General features: G+C 44.1%; 1 protein-coding gene across 2 annotated transcripts in view; it reads right to left on the bottom strand.

Annotated features, from left to right (window-relative positions):
- Positions 1–19132, bottom strand: part of EIF3L (eukaryotic translation initiation factor 3 subunit L) — a 78291-nt gene that overhangs the window by 14386 nt on the left and 44773 nt on the right. For both annotated transcript variants that reach the window (XM_086962881.1, XM_086962887.1), the window contains exons 11-14: positions 18755–18888; positions 13674–13847; positions 13204–13393; positions 11083–11163 (exon numbers count right to left, since the gene is read on the bottom strand). In XM_086962881.1, coding sequence (XP_086819007.1) covers positions 11083–11163; positions 13204–13393; positions 13674–13847; positions 18755–18888 — 579 coding nt within the window. The remainder of the gene's footprint in view (positions 1–11082; positions 11164–13203; positions 13394–13673; positions 13848–18754; positions 18889–19132) is intronic.

The raw sequence follows: 19132 nt of genomic DNA, 5'->3' as shown, positions 1-19132 counted from the left end.
GTAATTTTCTTAACCCTCTAGCTTACAACTATTTGAGCACTTCTAGCCTTAATAGTTTCACTATAATAGCTATCATTGTATAACCGACAAACATAGGAATGATCCATCATCGGTTTATATATATTTTTTCTATATACTTGCCCATAGTGATTGCCACTTACCATCTACTGAACATTATTATGAAGGGAACTACCTCGCCACAGTGAGCCACCATGACCTGCAGTGATAATAATAGGTAACTTCCTTTTCTTCTTATGGAAATCCATTTATTTATTCACCTAAGATACTACCCAACCAACAACGGGTTCTATATCATTGTCTGTAATGGTTGAATATCCCTCCCATTAATTTGTTTCCTGTTATATATATGTCACCATGAACACAGTGACCAACTAATTGTGTACTCTAATCCTAATAATATCATCTACCTACAGGGAATTGCTCCATCCGTATCAAAATTTTCAGTTACAGGATTAGCCATATTGTGGTTAAATAAAGAATGCAACATGCAATGACCAAATCAACAGATCTATACTTCCCCAGATAACTACAGGTGTACTAAGCTTATGAACCTACCGCCCCCTTCCATCAGAGACTACATTGTTGCACTAGGCAACCGTTTTTGAGCTGACCCATTGTGTTCAAGGTGTTCTCTGCCCCTTTCAATCATGCAGTTTATCTTATCACAATTTCTGTTTAAAATCAGGTATCAACTCTATCAAGTGGCCCTGTATTCTGTTTTTGGCACTCCCTTCTAAAAATAACAAAGAAGTTATCATCGATTCTTTTGCCATGTAAGTGATTTGACATATATGTATTCAGAATTGAGATCACAATACCTCATGTATGATCAGTCTAAAACATGAGTCTCTAATTGGGAAATTAGTTATGAACGTTGTCTATGACAATCAACTGTACCTATATCACGGTTTTTTATGTTGAGCTGAGTACTGCACTAATGTTGTACATATATCAATCTATTATATGACGCTGGACCTCTCGGTTAGATAAAGAATTGTTACGAAGTCTTCATTTTTTAGATGAATTAATAGGTATACGAGTAGATAGGTGTAACAAAATTGTAAAAGAACACATGCACTGTTATGTATAACATTGTTTCCTATAATATTCTTTACAGAGTTCCATCAAAGACTCCTGAGGAAGGCAGTTCTTCTACTGCCGAAACGCGCGTCGAGTCCATTTAATAATTTTCCAATAAGTGCAATTGTTGTTTCAGTAAACACCTCTTTTTGTATATAATTGTTAAAACTAGCCAGGATATACACTGTCACCATGATGTATTTGCTTTTTAATGAATGTATTTGATGTATTGTGTTCAAGAATTAAATATGTCATTGTTTTATTGTATCATATAGTTTGACTTATCACCTGAGTCTCTATATGATTTTTACCTATGTTTAATTAAATATATATATATTTTAATATACACATTATCTCCTGACAATTCTTTTTCTCCATTGGTCCCAGCTTGTATGGTCACTTATTCTGTGGATGGCCTAGGATTTTGAACTCCCATTGAGGCACTAGCCAATTCCAAAAACAGACCTAAGGAGCTCTACAACATTATCAGACGTCAAACATCCAAGCCTCTGCCCTCACCCCTGCAGGAGTCCAAAGAACTATGCGATAACTTCGCCACCTTCTTCAACGACAAAGTCCTAAAAATCGAATTCTCTAGACATCAACAACTCACTCCTCCCGAAGGACAACGCGGCCATCCCTCAGGCCCTACCTTCCGGCTCCTCCCCCCCTCCGTTGGCTAAGCTTTCGCCACGTGCAGGAAACTGAGATAATCTCGCTGATCTCGACCTCCAAACCATCAGCTCACATCTCAGATCCCATTCCCCCTTCACTAATCAAAAAAATGAAGCTCACCTTAGCACCTATCTGGGGCAAAATCATAAACAGCTCCCTACAAAGTGGAGTGGTCCCCGACTGTCTAAAAATGGGACAAGTCACCCCTTTGCTGAAAAAACCCGGTCTTGACTCTACTGACTTGAACAATTTCAGACCGATATCTAACCTCCCTCTACTTGCCAAAACACTGGAACGATGCGTTCTTCAATTGACTCATCATCTGGATAACATCAATCTCCTAGACCCCCTCCAATCCGGCTTCAGACAAGGCCGCAGCACAGAAACCGCGATGCTGAACATCATAGACGATATTCACGGTTCCCTTGACGCTGACAAATGCTGCCTCCTCATACTCCTTGATTTATCCGCAGCTTTCGACACGGTGGACCATAGGCTCCTCATCAAGACTCTGCAAGTAAGAGCTGGCCTCGGCGAGGTAGTTCTCGATTGGTTTTCCTCCTTTCTACACAACCGCTCGCAAATAATAAAAATGAAGAACTTCACCTCCGAATCCCAGCAAGTCAACAGGGGTGTCCCCCAAGGATCAGTACTTTCTCCTCAGCTCTTCAACATCTATATGGAACCGCTCGCCAAACTACTCAGGAATGCCAATATCCACTTCCACCTCTACGCGGATGACACACAGATCTACCTGGAAACCTCTTCTATTAACGACATCCACCGAGTAAATGCCGTCTTAAATGATGTTCAAGATTGGCTGACAAAGAATCACCTGAAACTCAATCCCGACAAGACCGAAACTCTTCTCATCTCAAACAAAGAAGACAACCCTCAAATCATAGAGTGGCTGAAGTCGATCGATGCTCTTAAAGGTTCTCTCACGCTAGCTGATTCCGTAAAATCTCTGGGCTTCACCTTAGACCCCAAACTAACCTTGACAAACCACATTAAGAACTCGGCAAAAAGCGCATTCTTTAACCTCAGACTGCTGAACAAAATCAAACCTTTCATTCCCAACAAGGACCTCAAACTAGCCACGCAATCACTAGTTTTATCTAGACTGGACTATGGGAACTCAATCCTAACAGGCATCCCCAAATCACACCTGGCCCCATTAAAAACAACATTGCATGCGGCAGCAAGAATGATCACAGGATGCAAAAAATCCGACCACATCTCCCCTGCACTCAAAGAACTTGAATGGCTCCCGGTGGATATGCGTAGCACCTTCAGAACGGCCTGTCTAACCCACAAGGCCCTCCACACCGGAAAACCAGAATACCTGGCAAACAAACTCACAAAAGCTGGCCAAAGTAGAATCTTGAGAAGCTCTAACTCCCTGCTGCTCATCCTACCAAAAACAAGAAAGAAGAAAACTGCGGACTGCTCCTTCTCAGGAAATGCCCCCAAAATATGGAACTCTATCCCTCCGCATATCAGAACCATACCGTCCTATGCGGAATTCAAGAGCCAACTCAAATCCTTGTTCCTCATCCGTTCCCTAGGTCCTCGGTAACTAGGATCAACATCCATCCCCAGAACTATGTGAGAACTCTGTATCCTATTGCCAAGAAGTCCTACTGTACGAACTGTCATTTGATGATCACCTTTATTTGTTACTTGTCTTTTTGTCCACCTTCTCATGCCTTTACTGTAAAGCGCTCTGCTACCTTCGGGTCTTGCTAGCGCTATAGAAAACTTCTAAATAAATAAATAAATAAATAAATAAATAAATAAACGACCCCTGGACCTGGAACGGCGCGGGGACGAGTGCCAAACTTCAAGCAACTTCCGGCGCCGCTACATCAAGGCCTTCGGGGGCCACAGCCCTACAGTCCAGACAGGACCGGAGTCATGGTTGCGCTCAAGGCAGTAGAGACCGATGTCGTGAGGTTACGCCACCGACATATTTCGATGGCAGGTCCCGCAGGACTTAAAACCAGGCATCCCTACTTGCACCAGAGAAAACCAACAAGAGACAAAAGTATCAAAAAGATAGTCAAAAAATGACTGAGGGGGTGGGAGAGTTGTGGTAATTATGCTCCTTTGAATTATTGTATTGATTGCTTTTCAGTGCATTTTGCTTATATGCTCACAGCTCCTCCGGTGTTCGGAGTGCTGCGTTTTTCTTGCAATCTCTCTCAAAGAAAATAATAAAATGACTGAGGAACGTGTTCTAACAGGATCTGCGCTTACTGGCGCGGAAAAAGGAAGAACTGACGTCAGCGTGCATGGGTGGCGCTTAAGTCGTTTCCGTAAAGTCATCTCGGCGCATACGACGCCAGCAACGTACGCAGAGCCGCTCAACGCCACCCACTGATGCGCAGGGGTACTGCTAGCAAAACTTTCCGGATCCAGTCTGACACCTGGGGATATTCCAAGGTAAGGAATATATCACTAACGTGTCTCTTTCAGATGATGGACACATCCATTTTTGTTAGGGACGGGGAGATTAAGTGATTTGTCCAGAATCACAGGATGTTGAGCATCCCTGCTAAGACTCAAACCAGGTTCTCCAACTTAAGAGAGTTTGACCGCCCTAGCAGTTATGCCACATCCTCTCCCCTACCTACTTAGTTTGGGTTTGGCAAAAATATGGACAGTGACCATCGCCCCCAAGAGCTTACCCTTAACATTGGGTTAGACATGTATGATGCGGCAGGAGATCAATGATTTAAAGGTCACACAATCAACTTCAAACGCTTCATGTGTACTACTAACTCCCTCTCAAGCCAGGCCTCAAAAGCCAAACTACTACTAGTGAACACTTATAAAGTAGAGGGAGACTTGATGTCCTGCTGGGCGAGCTTCACTGAAAAATTGGCAAGCTAGCAAAGACACAAAAGTTGCATTCCAGACAAGGAGTGTCAAAAAATGGACCAACCAATTAAAAAGGTCACCAATGGACCCCAAAAAAATGAGTGATTTAAGGGAAGCTAAAAGACATAAAGGAGGTGAAATTAAAAAACAGAAAAAAAAGAAATCAAAGGGAAGAAATGGTACGTGTTCTGGACAAAATTATTGTATGAAACCAGGGCAAACAACTAATTCCACTAAACCAAACTGGGTTCATGAAGCATACAGGGACATCCGGGAACCTTATTGCACTTTCCCTTCTGTTTGATCAGGTGGAATCCAACAACCAATCTGTCTACCTGGGTTTTATGGACTATAAATCTGCATTCGAGAGGGTTGACAGGGAGAAGCTTTGGCAGAAAAGCACTCACTTTAACATCCTAGGGTGGCCTGCTCAGGGCCCTGCAATTGGTACACAAGGCTTGTGAAGATGTATAGAACAATTTTTCAGCGTTGTGGGAAAGTGCCATCTGTCTCAAGCTCTGAGCACGCTTGGTTAAACAATCATTTAGGACCCAACTATCAGCCATCAGGAATTTAAAAGGATGGCAAAAATCAGCATAAAAGAGCTCTCACTAATAGAGGAAAAGGCCTGCCTTTCTCTATGCAAACATGGCTGGATGACGTGCCACACCTATATACACCCGACACCACAATGCTACTTAAAGTGTACATCGACTGGACAAAGGCACAGTTTATAAAACTAAGGAGGAGGATAATCCCAATTTATAATCCAGCCTGGAAAAGTAGTGAAGAACAAGCAATGTGTCGGCTCAGCAAACAGCAAAAAGAGGCCATAATACATGAACTGTGCTTGTGCCCCCACCCTTTTGAAGGACAGGAGGGAGGTGTTACAAAGTGGGTTAGTTGTCATGGGCACAAGGTCCTGCAGGGAAACAGTGCTGGACTGTTTTGACCCCTCGAAAATAAAATTGGACCCTAAATTAGGTGATTTGGCCTCTTCGGAGGCAGGAGCAGTGGCTCAAGGGTCTCTCTTCGGGGACCCCTTCATTAAGGAGTTAGGGAAATTCGTCTCGACTTTCACATCCCTGGACAAGGCCCAGTCCAGTATAAAGAGGGTGTTCCAACAGCGTTTTTCCTGAGGCCGTGGCAATCAAAATTTTGCCAACAAAGGGCAAGGCTACGGCAGAGGCCAATACAACACCTCAACCAATTACACAAACTTTTATCCTACGAGACTCCAGCGCTTCAGTGGCGAGGAGTCTTCAAGAACAACGCCGGCAAAAATAGTTCCAACGGTAAGTGTTATTTCTGCAGACCAGGTTCAGATTGGCGGCAGACTAGCGGCCTTTCCAGAGGCTTAGGCAGCAATTACGGCAGATGTATGGGTCCTTCAGACCGTGCGCAGGTTTCATATAGAGTTTTCCGACTGGCCCCACCATGTAAGGGCCCGTGCCCTATAATCTTTTCATTGGCCGATGCGCAGTTGATCGACGAAGAGGTCTCAGCGCTTCTCCGCAAAGGGGCCATTTTTTGGTCAACTCGGCACCCCTCCGGGTCCCTCAGCAACCTCTTCCTTGTGGAAAAAAACGATGGGGGCAAGTGCCCCGTGATCAATCTCAAAGAATTCAACGGGTGGTTGGTCTACCATCATTTCAAGATGGAGGGAATCCATCTTCTTAGGGGTCTTTTGCTTCCGAATGATAGGATGGTCCGTTTGGACCTCAAGGACGCGTACCTGGTGGTACCTATTCATCCTCCTCACCGTCGTTTTATGCAATTTCTCTGGAAATACCAGGTTTGAGTTCACTGCCCTTCCGTTCGGACTTTCCTCGGCCCCATGGTTCTTCACCAAGCTGCTGAATCTGGCGGTGGAAGTTCTGCGGAGCCAGAGTATTCAGATGATTGTCTATCTGGATGACATCCTCTTGATGGTTCAGTGCTCCGAGAAGTTGAACCTGCAACTTCAGACAGTCCCCTTGTTACAAGGTCTGGGTTTCATCATCAACCAGGACAAATCAGTCTTCTCTCAGTCTCAAAACGTTGTATTCCTGGGGTTTGTTGTGGATTCTCTACAAGCCTCCCCAAGTCTTCCATCCCGGAGGATGGCCAAAATTCGGCATTTGCCAAGACAGACAATTTCCAGATCGCACACCTCCCTGTGCCTAATTGCCAGAGTGGTGGGACTCCTCTCCTCCTCCATTCAGGCAATCTTCCCGGGGCCCCTCCATGATCGAGCTCTTCAGCGTCTCAAAGCGCATCACCTCAGAAGGGGTATGACTTACAACCAGCTGGTTCACCTCTGAAAGGAGGTGAAAGGAGAAATGTCCTGGTGGCTTACCCATATGGAGGCCTGGAACAGCCAGGCAATCTTCGGGTCGACCCCAGACCTAGTGATAAAATCCGACACCAGCAGGTCAGGCTGGGGCGCCCCCCTGCAGAGAATTCTCCACAGGTGGCGCTTGGTTGTCAGAGGAACAGGAGTTACACAAACTGTTTAGAGCTTCTGGCGCGTCCTTTGCAGTCCGCTGTTGGTACAGAGAATCAGCAAGGTCTTGCGTTCTCCTATGAATAGACAACGTCTCAGCGGTTCGATACGTCAACCATCTGGGCGGTCCGCGTTCGAGCACTAGCGGATCTGGCGAAGGACTTTTGGGACTATTGTCTTGCCCATAACGTATCCGTGACAGCAGAATACTTACCGGGCCGGGCCAATCAGGTGGCGGATTGGCACTCGAGATACCTGTGGGACTCCATCCTATGGAAACTGGACGTTCAGGTATTCCAATGGCTGAACTACTTGTGGGGTCCGTTCTCAGTGGACCGGTTTGTGTCCCGCTTGGATTACCAAGCTGGAGGCCGGAGTCTCTCACGCAAGCCACGGATGCTTTTCTCCAGGACTGGAGTCAGGACAAGGCTTACGCGTTTCCTCCCTTTTCGATGGTGGTGCGGGTGGCGGCCCAGCTTCTTTCTGGAGGTCCCAAGTTTGGTTTCCAGTACTTCTGGAACTTTCTTGGGATTCTCCAATCCTACTCCCCTGGCTGTCTAGTCTTCTCAATCCGGACGGGGACCCGCATCACCTCATAATGCAGGATTCTCTCCGCCTCATTGCATGACCGTTTTCCGGCGACGTTGGTCGCTCCCAGGCCTTTTAAAGTCAGCTGAGGACCTTTTGTCGAAGGCTTTGGCAGTCAGTACCGCAAAGAGGTATCAATCCGGTTGGACCAGGTGGGTACGTTGGTGTCTTTGACAGGACCTGGATCCCCTGGTCGCAGCCGTCGTTCACATTCTGAATTTTTTAGCTGAGTTGGCGTCAGACGGCCTGGCGTACCGTATCATTAACGCAATGTGTTACGCAATTTCGGCGGCGCACCAGCCAACAGAGGGAGTCCCTTTCGGGGAGCATCCTTTTGTGTGTAAACTACTAAGAGGCATTCGGCTTTCATTGCCCCCAGAACCGCGCTATTCAGTCCTGTGGGATGTCAACGTCGTTCTGAACCTTTTTCTTTCATGGCAACCCAACTAATATCTTTCTTTGAAAGAGCTGTCGGCCAAATTAGCTATGCTTTTGTGTTTGGTGTCTTGCCGTAGGGTTTTGGATGTGTGAGCCTTGGACGTTTTGGTGAGAATTTTTTCCCCGGAAGGGGTTATTTATTTAGTGTATTTTGATATCGCGCGCAGATACCCCAACGGGGTGTCCCGGCGTTCCTGTGTGATCACATGCTGACTGAGGTGTTATTAAATGAAAAAACTCAAGAAAAGAGATGGGTTTTTAGAGCTCTCCGGAAAGGCTGTTCGTCCTGAATCAACCGAATGGCATTAGGTAGTTTGTTCCAGAGAACCGCGGTCCATACTTGGAAGGTTTTCCCGCCTAAGCGAGTTTTCCTGAATTTGGGAACCGTGAGGAGGTACGGAGGGTCCTGATGTTGTTATAGGGAGTCAACCTTTACAGTGGGACGCCGCACGAAGTCCGCATCAAGAACGATCTCTTATCCAGTGTTTTAGACGTCCCCAAGCTCTGCGTGGTTCAATGCTTAAAGGCATATGAAGATATGACTACAGAGCTTCGTCCTCCGGGCGAAAGACAATTGCTCATTGCCTTACGAAAACCACACAAAGCAGTATCCTCCCGCACCATCCCACGGGTGAGTGCGGTGGATCTTGCAGGAGGCAGGCATTGATACTAAGCTGTTTGGTGCTCACTCGGCTAGAAGTGCCATGTCTTCGAAAGAGTTTTCTTTAGGGGCTCGTTTGGAGGACTTGAAGCGTGCGGCAGATTGGTCCTCTGATTCCACCTTTAAGAGGTTTTATTTCAAACCGGTGGTGGACATTGCGCTTTTTGTGGTAAGTAAGCTTTGAACTAGCATAATCTGAATCCTCCGGTCTCGACATAGAATCGAAATTTGCCTAGCTTAGTAACGGTAAGTTTCAATACTATTAAGGACACGGAGGCGAGGATTATCCCTCCCAGGTCCCTTTGGTTGAGATCCCGCCCGTATTGCAGTAAGTAATCAGGTTTTGGTTCAACTAGGGCTATGCTTTATTCAAATGGTACTACAATTTACTGTGGAGTCTTACGACGCTTACGCTGTTGTGTCTCTTTCACTAGGCAATGAAGGTTCGAAACAGGACCAGTAAGATGACGGCGTGACTCGCGCAAAGAAAAGGAAGATGGCACAAGATGGACGCCCTATCTTCATGTTATGGACATTGTGAAATTATTAATATTGTGTTGCTCTCATGGACTGATGGGATTTTTAGTTGTTTATACAGAGATTATTTGCAATTTCACTTGTTTAATGCTTTTTCCCGCATTTGTTTTGGTGCTTTTATGGGCTGCTGTGAGTTTGTATTGTATTAGACAGCGAAGCAGGAAAAGCATAATCCTCGCCTCCGTGTCCTTAATAGAATTGAAACTTACCGTTACTAGGTTAGGCAAATTTCGATTCTCTAGCCCTCACCTTCTCTACAATCCCACCATCCCCATTATTACCTGCCAGTTCACATTAACTTGCTTGCTATCTTCGCTATTAACGCCCTACAGCCCCCATAAGGGTGTGCCCTTATCTTGCCACTATTATTCTGATCAAGGTAGTTCTCCTGGTGCTCCCATCTCCGGCTGCACCCAATCACGCTAAGTACACTTTCATTAAGCCACTCTTACCAGCTCCTACAATTTGTGTGCTTCCCAATCTCTGGTATACATTTCTCCCTCCCCTCGCTTGAGCCGGTCCTTTTCCTCTATGTAACTCATGTCTAACTCTGAACTAGACCAAAAGCGAGCACCATCTTCATGACAACCACTGGCCCTGCTTAGCACAGCTTGTTCTGCAATACACAGACACGCTTTAAGGCTCGAAGCTACCCGTACACTTTTGACAGCAACCCTATAAGAAACCGCAGCAGTGTGTGTGTACACACACCAAGGAGACAAGCTAAAGAAAAACATGCAGCATGAGACATCACTTTACAAAAGCAATCATCTTAATATGCTAGTATCAGTCCTTGTTATGGCAATTTTTTGTTTTTACCGATACCTACACTGAACCATGGCAAGAGGTTTTCCCCCCCAAAAAAACAGAACGACCTTCATCCCACTGCTTGCGAAAAACAGGAGTTCTCTGCGTTATTCTCCTAGGCCTCTCTAACGAGGACACTGGTCTTCAAACAGAGGAGCAGGTAGGCGTGGCATGAAAGAGGACAGAACCTTTCTCAGCCATTTCACAAGTCACATACAGCTGCGAAGAGGACCGGGGTTATGTTTAACACAACAGCACTTTGAACCCATATTTATAATCTTAACATATATGCAAGTCCCAAAATGCAGTGTGCTGTTGACTAAAACAAGAACTGGAAGAAGCTAGAACTTTTGACATAAGGTTACCTAGCCGCTTCTCATGAGTCTCAGCAAGATGTTATTTCTTTGCAAATGAAATTGGATAAATAGGTTTTGAAAACGGAAACTGCACAGAATAGCAATGTTTACCATGTTAAACACATTAATGTGACAAAAAAGGCAAAAACATCCATTTTTGTCAAGAGTCCCCCCAATATATTTTAGCTTTCTCACTTGCAACATAATTTTTCACCTTACAAAGAGCCTAGTTATGATGATTTCTCCTTTAAGAAGCACCACATGAACTGAAAAGCATTTAGCAGACTACATATTTCAGAGGAAATCTTATTTGCAAGATTAACCATTTGCCACATTCATTGTGAGAATATGGTGCTGTTTACATTTATCAGCACGTTTAAGTCTGACATTTAGGGTTTACCAAACCTGGTTATCAATGAAGCCTTCTCAACAGCAGAGAAGCATCCAATCCCAAGAACAGTGGCACCTCACAACACCGACTAGGATTTCTAGCACTCCTCCCCTGCACCCACTTTAGAGTTCCTTCAGTTTCTCATTGAATGTCATCTCACCTCCTCAAACTTGTGGATTTGTCGAATGAAGAAATCTCCATAGCGCCTGGCGACTTTGGTGTCTGCGATGTGGATCATATCCTGCGAGTAAAAAGAAAAAAAAAAAGACATCCATGGGTCAGCTGACTATGTGAAAAAGAACATATACCACATTTCAAAGACAGGTGTGTTAACTAGATCAGGGGAGCAAACTACATGTGTCATTCAGAAAACGCCTGTTTCGCCCCTTCCTCACTAAATAATGCACTATGTATGTATATCTCCAACATTAGTCAGAACCTCCAGGATTTCGTGATTAGCAAAAGAAATTGGCACCATCGTAAAAAGGCAGCGCTTTGTTTTACAAAAGTGCCCGCAAAATTTGGAGAATGCTTAAACTTTTGCCCTCCCCACCACCTGCCCATGATGTCAGTAAAGCAACAGAAAGGTGGTAATAAAGAAAGGTGCATTCTGGAAGCAAGTTAGAGGAAATGCTGGCTGACTTCTCCGATTGAAGATAATAAGCCCCTAAAACATTGAATAGGTTTCATTTCCTCAATATTTTTAGCTTAATACTGCATACTGCACAACTGCAAAGCCATATTTAATTAACAATACTAGGCTTCAGTTTTCAAAAACCAGAAGAGCTTTAACTACACAACAGCACTGGATAAATTTCGCCTGTTTTCAAAAACCAAAAGGGTATGATTTATATATGTACTGATAAAGTATCCCGCTTTCAAAAAGCAGACTGACCCAGAAGAAACAGTGAAGGAGAAGAACACAAGCAGAAGGCTAAAGAGCTATCAGCTTTTTGGATGGATACAAACTATCATGTCATCCCACTCATGTTTTTTAAACTGAACAGTCATTCAATTGGAAAAGCAGATTTGTAGATTTGGCTGCACAGTAAATGTGCCAGAGTAAAGCTACTATTCAGCAATGACATTAACAAAGGATTCCCTTCTCATCCCACCCTACTTCAAAACACTGCCACACTTACCTCACCAGTCCCTATTGCATTGGTACGCCCAAACCTTTTCCCAGGGACAAAAAAGTATGGTCTGTGGTGTGAACGAGGGCTACAATAATGCCAGCAGGGCAGAGGTCGGCAGGTAGTGGGGTGGAAGGTTATCCTAGTGGATATGGGGCATGCGGCGGACACAAGGGGGGAGTCAGAGGGTTATTTTATGCAGACTAGCAAAATAAAGTGCTGCAAAATTTTCAAATTTGTGGCACTTAATTTACTAATTGATGCCACAATTTCCTCCTGGGGGGTCTGGTTAATGCCCTTTATTAACCGTTCATCATTAGAGTGGCAACAGACATCTGATCTACAAGACTTCACTTCCCCAGTAGTAGTTTGGGAACTGTTCAGCAGATTCCACTGTAGCATCAATACCACTCTTCATCGGGAGTGTAGTAGTTCAGCTGCTTTCATAGCCCTTGGCAATAAGAGTAATAATTAGATATCTATCCCCCAAGGACGGTGCTATTTTGAAAGCATTCCCAACCCCTAGTAGTAGGTGTCACTAGGAGTAAAACGTGGCTCGCCTTATTCCTTGGGCAATTCATTTAGAAGGACTTCAAGCTATGTCCTGTGGATACAAAAATTAAAACAAAGGGTGGTCTGTTTTAGCAGCCCATGAATGGTAGTGGGAATCCAGAGCTGATCAAGGAGGATGGTTGCTGCTCTGCCACATTCACAAGTCCCATGGGGTCAGGCCTCACAGGCAGACTAACCATGTTCCATGGTACAAGTCTGGACTACTTTGAAAGGCACAGCCACCACTGCTGAATCTGCTATCTCCCTGGTGCTTTGCAAGAAGCCCCATCTTCTCAAATTTGCAATTTTAGCTCTGCTGTGTTCACCACCATTTCCTGCGGCATGGTGCCCCCATCTTCTAGAGTGGGACATTCAGCAGCAGGATGTGCGCACTGCTGCCGGTAGCTTTCTTGCTGTTACATTAATCTGGCACCTTCAAGGCAACATCAATAGAGAGACCATGTCTCCCACCCCTCCCACCAGAACAAAAAATGCGTCCATAGGGCTGAAGGGATTATTTCTACATTACTTGGTCTAAGTGGTCCCATGCATGCTCAAGAATAAACAACAAAACATCCAGGGATCACAAAGCTCACCTTGTCTATGTAGAAGTCCACTTCAGAAGCAGACTGGAACTCTCCATCCAGGGCAGAGACCCCGCTCGTCCAAACCAAGTTCTTCATCTTGTGTTTGAAGACCAGCAGCTGAATGCGGAACTCTTGCTCAGTTAGGTCAAGGAACCCTGCAAGCTTGGCCACCGGCATAGTGGTATACAGCTTCAGGAAGCTGTAACAAGACAGAACATCAGCAGGTGTAGGTAACAGCACAAATTGATACTAAACCAGAAAAATGACAAAGGGGTAGTTAAGCCGCAGCAAGGCAACAGATTATATAAAGATCTCATGCTGGGTATAATTTATTTCAAGTAGTATCGCATTATTAAAATCAGACTTCAACAATTATAGATTGACAGATTATGGCACTAGAAAAACAATCCTAATATTAGGTTTACTCTTGTAGATCCCCTTTGACCTTTCCCTTTTATCACACTGATAGCAGCACACACCTGCGGATGGTTGAAAGCTGGGCCTGCTGCTGCACTTCATCTAAGAAGACCTTTAGCTGCTGTAGGTATGGTTCCTTGTGGTAGTTGGGGTGCACATTATCATAGTTGGGGACAACTGGCGACAAGAACTTTGGACACGAGTAGCTGTAGAGTTCTTCAAAGATCTGAGCATCACTGGAAAGAGAAAAACGTTGCTGACTGATCAAGACAAGAGCGAAGGGGAGTGGCTCCCCGGGAATAGAACTGATCTTTTAACTGGTGGTAAGGGAGGACAATAGAAAGCAAGTTACGTTATTTATACCTAAAGCTTGAGGGGTGTCCCATTTGCCCCAGACATGCAAACTATATTAGCGGCTTGGCTTCAGTTATTAGGAAAACAAAGAAAACATACATACAATAGATTATATATATATATATATATATATATATTATATCTATCTATCTCCCTTCAGGGCATTCTCAGCTGACATTCTAGAAGACCCAGGTGCTTTAAATCGTCACAGGATTCTGTAATGAAGCCATACATCTCCCAGAATGCATCAATAATATCCCAGAGATTCTTAGAACTGCAGTTCATATTATTAAAGTGATCGGAGTAAGGTGACCACGTGCATTTCAGTAAAACATGCAATTTTTACAAGTCTTCAGAAACCTCGCTCTTTAATGCTGCTTCCACAGTGATATTTCAAATGAAAGAGGAACCAAAACTACTTAGAAAGAGGCGAAAACCTCTCGTTTGACCCTTTTTCACCTCTGTAACCAGTGAACGAGGCTAGGTGGGTCCCATCTATTACCAAATATTAAATCATTGATTGGGACTAGTTGAGAGGCCCAGTAATAGAATTTCACATCTGCCCATCCCAGTCACTGTCCGAGAACTGGGAGCATTTCAGGAAGGACATCCGTGTTGGGGTGCCACCACAGAGGAAACTGCCAATCAAGGATTCTAGCTCTTGGAAGAAAATTGGTGATAACAAAAAAGGGTCATTTTACAGGATATACAGAAATTGAGGCAGGGAAATAATCTTAAATTATGCTCCCTGGCCCAGCGGGGGCTAGAGAGACCCGGGATTGAAAGTCTGGTGTCAGCTTTGCAAGTAGAGGTGCTTATAAAGACCCCAGCTTCTTCACTGACATCTTGTGACTTACAGTCCGAGGTACTGAAAGTGGTCATCAGCTATGAACAATTTGGTATTAGTAAGGCACAGTGGCAACCCACCTATGAAGGCATGCATAATTAAATGTATTTAACCAAAACCAGGATGCAAGGGGTTACATTTGTGCAAGATAAAACTACACTGGAGACAGCTTGACTATTAGGAGAGTCATTTCTATATGCAAAACACATTTTACAATTTTACATGTAATCGGTGAGGCAGTAAAAAGTTTTTTTCCTATGGCAGTTTTGCTGTACTGTGGTAATCAGACTCTAATTTGACCTCAGCACAACAGTAATACATATGTTTATTAATAGTTTATTTGAATAACATACATTATTTGGTCACCTTTATTTTCAGTACCATGACATAAGTAATATACCTGCAGACGTGTGACTGAAATATGCTATTTATGCCAACTGAGTGTGTGGAGGAACCGTGACTCGCCATCACGTTTTCATGTTGGACCCCGGGTCAACAGGGGCACTGGACTGCTGTTTACTCGATTCAGCACTAACATCAAATAAATGTGAAATAAATAGGCAAGCACTCAACATTTAATTTCAGTTTCTCCCTAAAAAACGGCATCAACTAAAGGTTTGCTGAGCCAAAGTCGCCATTTTCCCGGCATTCACGAACATGCAGAGCTGAATCAAACAACTTTTTTTCATTTTATTTTTTAACCAGAGTTTTGGCATTTTTCAAAGAGGTAGCCCATTTTTAGGTCTTACATGAGACCGCTCGTGTGCGGTCTCTTTGAGACATTTAGTAAGTGGCATTTAAAAGTGCCATCAGAGGCTTTTGCTGGCCTACAGCTTGCGTTCACGAGCTCGTGCACAGCTGCCATCTGTTTTTATTGCTATAATCAGGCTCCTCTGCTTGCACTCCCCCCTTCCTTCTACCCCTCCCTCTTCGTCAGTTTCATGTGTGTCTATCGCTGTGAATGCTCCTGCTTCCACCAGGCACACACACTACCAGCCGTCAGTGCATGCTTTCACCAGGCACACACACCACCAGCCGTCAGTGCACGCTTTCACCAGGCACACACACCACCAGCCGTCGGTGCATGCTTTCACCAGGCACACACACCACCAGCTGTCGGTGCACGCTTTTACCAGGCACACACACCATCAGCGGTCAGTGCAGCAGGCAAGCTCTCCTCAGAGTTTCTTGGTAAATAGGTGTTCGATGCCTGGGAGGGAGTGGGTCGAGTTTCCTTAAACCATGCGGAGTATGCAGGTGCATGAACTCCTGTGTGAGGGAGTCATGCTGCCTGTGGCTCACTCACTCCACACTTGTAAGTTACGCCTGCACCAGGCTTTTTGTCATTTGCAAAGTTTGGCTCATGCGCACAGCTAGGCAGCCCCCACAACCCCAGGAATGACTGCTTCCTACAACTAGAATGGAAAAAACATTCAGAGCAATGAAAACAAGTTCATTTGATGCAAAGAACTGTTAACAAAAACCATGTCCAGCTATTGTAGATCTGGCAACGTAAACAAAACAGCAACAAACAAACAAGCATTGGCATAGCCAGTAGGTCTCGTTTCTGGACCCTATAAGTATTTAGCTATGCAGCAGAATATCTTTGGTGCAACAACACCAACTGTTGCATGGCTTAACACTTATAAGGTCCCAAATGCGAGACCTGTTGGCTATGCCAATGCTGGTTATTCTTTTAACTTGTTCTTGTGCCATTTCCGTTTCTTTATTGCGCGTTCGACTTTTCACTTTTATTTTCACGCACATCATTTCTTATCTTTTGCTGTCCCGAGATCACACTTTAAAAATTAGTTTGTGTTATATTTATTACAACCACAAGTTGTCACCAAATGCTAATCAGATGTGCATGTTTTAAAAGACTGACAGACCGAGGAGGAATTTTTGCAATGTCCGCGTGGCCAATGCTTGTTTTGTGTTCCTGCTCACCACAGTGTTACGAATGCTGCTGTGACGATTCGTACAGTAGCAATTGATCTCTCATTAGCTAAAACGCCTCCTTTCCCTTTCTATGGCGACAACAGACGCCTCAGACCGGATGCATGGTGGGATTACTATGGTAATGCACATGCGCTTTGCCTTTATTGCCCATCTTGGCCCGAACCTGGGAGAAGATGAAGGTATGTTCTTGAACGGTGTTTAGAGAACCGGAATTTTACAGCGGCATGTGAGGTTTGGTAGGGATGTCTGCCATAAGTCGCTCCTTATTTTTTGTGATACATCAGTTGGCGAGTGGGCAAACCGGAGGAAAATTTGAACAGACCGCAGTTGGACAGTGTGGTTCAAGTTTGAGAACTCATTCTAAATTTCCCACTGGACATAAGATTTTGTGTTAGTACTTAGGGCTTTGCCCTACCACCCTCGTTTATTTCATCAATGATTGTTTATGGCGATCATGACTGCAGCGCTTTTAGAGTTGTCAAAAGCCATGTTAGACAGTCTCAACTAGTTGTCCCTGTCAAGGCATCATAAAAATGCTGTTAGAAAATTCTGTCTACTAAAGTGCTGATATAACACCTTCCTATAGAATAGGTGAGTAGGCATGCTAAGAATCTCAACTGGCTTGAAATCTCGCAGCCGTAGAGCTGTGACTGAAGTAAAGCAGCCACTTTTGAGTGGATAGAATTCCATACTGTAAAGGAACCTAGAGTAAATTATAAAGAATTGGGGTGATACAATCCAGTGTTTAGACTTTCACTGCTTCCTGGTGTAAAAAGCAGCTTTTAGTGGAGCCAAAGCAGAAACAGGAAATTATGTGAAAAAAAAGTAAACAACGCCGACCAGTCTGGTAATGGCAATAGCTGCAAGGTGTATTGAATGACTGACAGGAGGAGAGTAGGTTTAATTCATTTACACGAATCCCTTGGGACATCCTGTCTTCAGTGGTGAACATCTGCCTAAGACAAGATCTTTTAATTGAGCAGAGTGTTTTCTGCACACTGATCAATGGTAGTGCTCAAGCCAAACACTAGGTACCCCGGTGGCTCATTTTAAATAAATTCAGATTCCATTATTTGCAAATATCGGTCACCCAAAGCATCCAGTGCCTACTATTTGTGTCCCAGTCTAAAGTCATTGATTTGTATTCGCGAGTTTAAACAGATATCATGACCAAAAAGCATTGGCATAGCCAATCGGTCTCGCCTTTGGGACCTTAAAAAAGTGTTTAGCCATGCAACAGTTGACGTTGCACCAAGGATATTGTAATGTATAACTAAATACTTATAAGGTCCCAAAAGCGAGACCTATTGGCTATGCCAATGCTTGTTTTTTAAAGGCATCCTGCAGCAAAATTGTAAAAATATGATAAAGTACCTTTCAAAATTCAAAAACTGACAGAATCATTTCACCTAAGTATGCAAGATCATCAGTGCATTGAGAAGTATATATTTTTTAAATGATAGTTCACTAATGGCATTGTTGTCAGAGTGAGGTGGAAGAATGAAGGTTTCTAAAACAATGTTTGAAAACGAAGAGTCACACTTCGAGTGGCCTGGGTTCCCATTATACATGAAAAACAGTTTAACAAATTCAACACAGGAGAAGGTTTTTACAGCACAAATCCTAAAGCCATGCATTTCAAGGTCCTCATATGCAATAATGAAAAAAGAGGGACATTTAAATAACCAAATTGTTTGATCTTAGCCAATTGTTTTAAGTGGGGAAACCGGGATTAATCCCATGCTTTCTGGTTTCATATGGTGCAATTCAGCCACAGGATATATATTTTTTGCTTCCCTTACATCCACCTTAACCCCAACCCACCCTGCTGGCATCAACGCAGCCCTCGGTCACATCACATTCCAACTCTTTTGGTCCATGGGAAAATGTATGAGAGTCCCTAGGACTTAAATAAATCCACTTTCCAAGGAGCTAATTTAATATTTGTTGGGACACCCTGCTGATGTGGTATACATCTCTTACCCTTTTTGCATGCGCAGCATCTTGTCGCCGTATTTCTCCCGAAGTTGGGTGTGGATACTCTCATCGATGCGCATGGGATACATGGTGAGTGCAATGGCTAGAAGGGCATGCATCTGCTCGCTCTGCTTGTTGATCTGAAGACACAAAAGGGAGAGATGAGTTGGCACAAGGTGACTGGAACTAAGGGGTGGGGTGGTGCAAAAAGAGGAAACAGAGAGAGAAATGCAATGAACCAGAAGGGGAGAGGACTACAAATGCCATAACTGGGAAGGAAAGGAGAGAAGAAAGTAGAGGGACATTTTTAAGAGGAGTAAAGGAGGAGATAAAGAGATAAGGAGCAAAAGATAAAAAATCTAAATGTATTTAACATTTCTAAAG

This window comes from Lissotriton vulgaris, chromosome 1_1, assembly GCF_964263255.1.
Source record: "Lissotriton vulgaris chromosome 1_1, aLisVul1.2, whole genome shotgun sequence".
Taxonomy (NCBI): Eukaryota; Metazoa; Chordata; class Amphibia; order Caudata; family Salamandridae; genus Lissotriton; species Lissotriton vulgaris.
The sequence above is the reverse complement of the archived record's forward strand: the minus strand, read 5'-3'. Positions and strand labels throughout refer to the sequence as shown.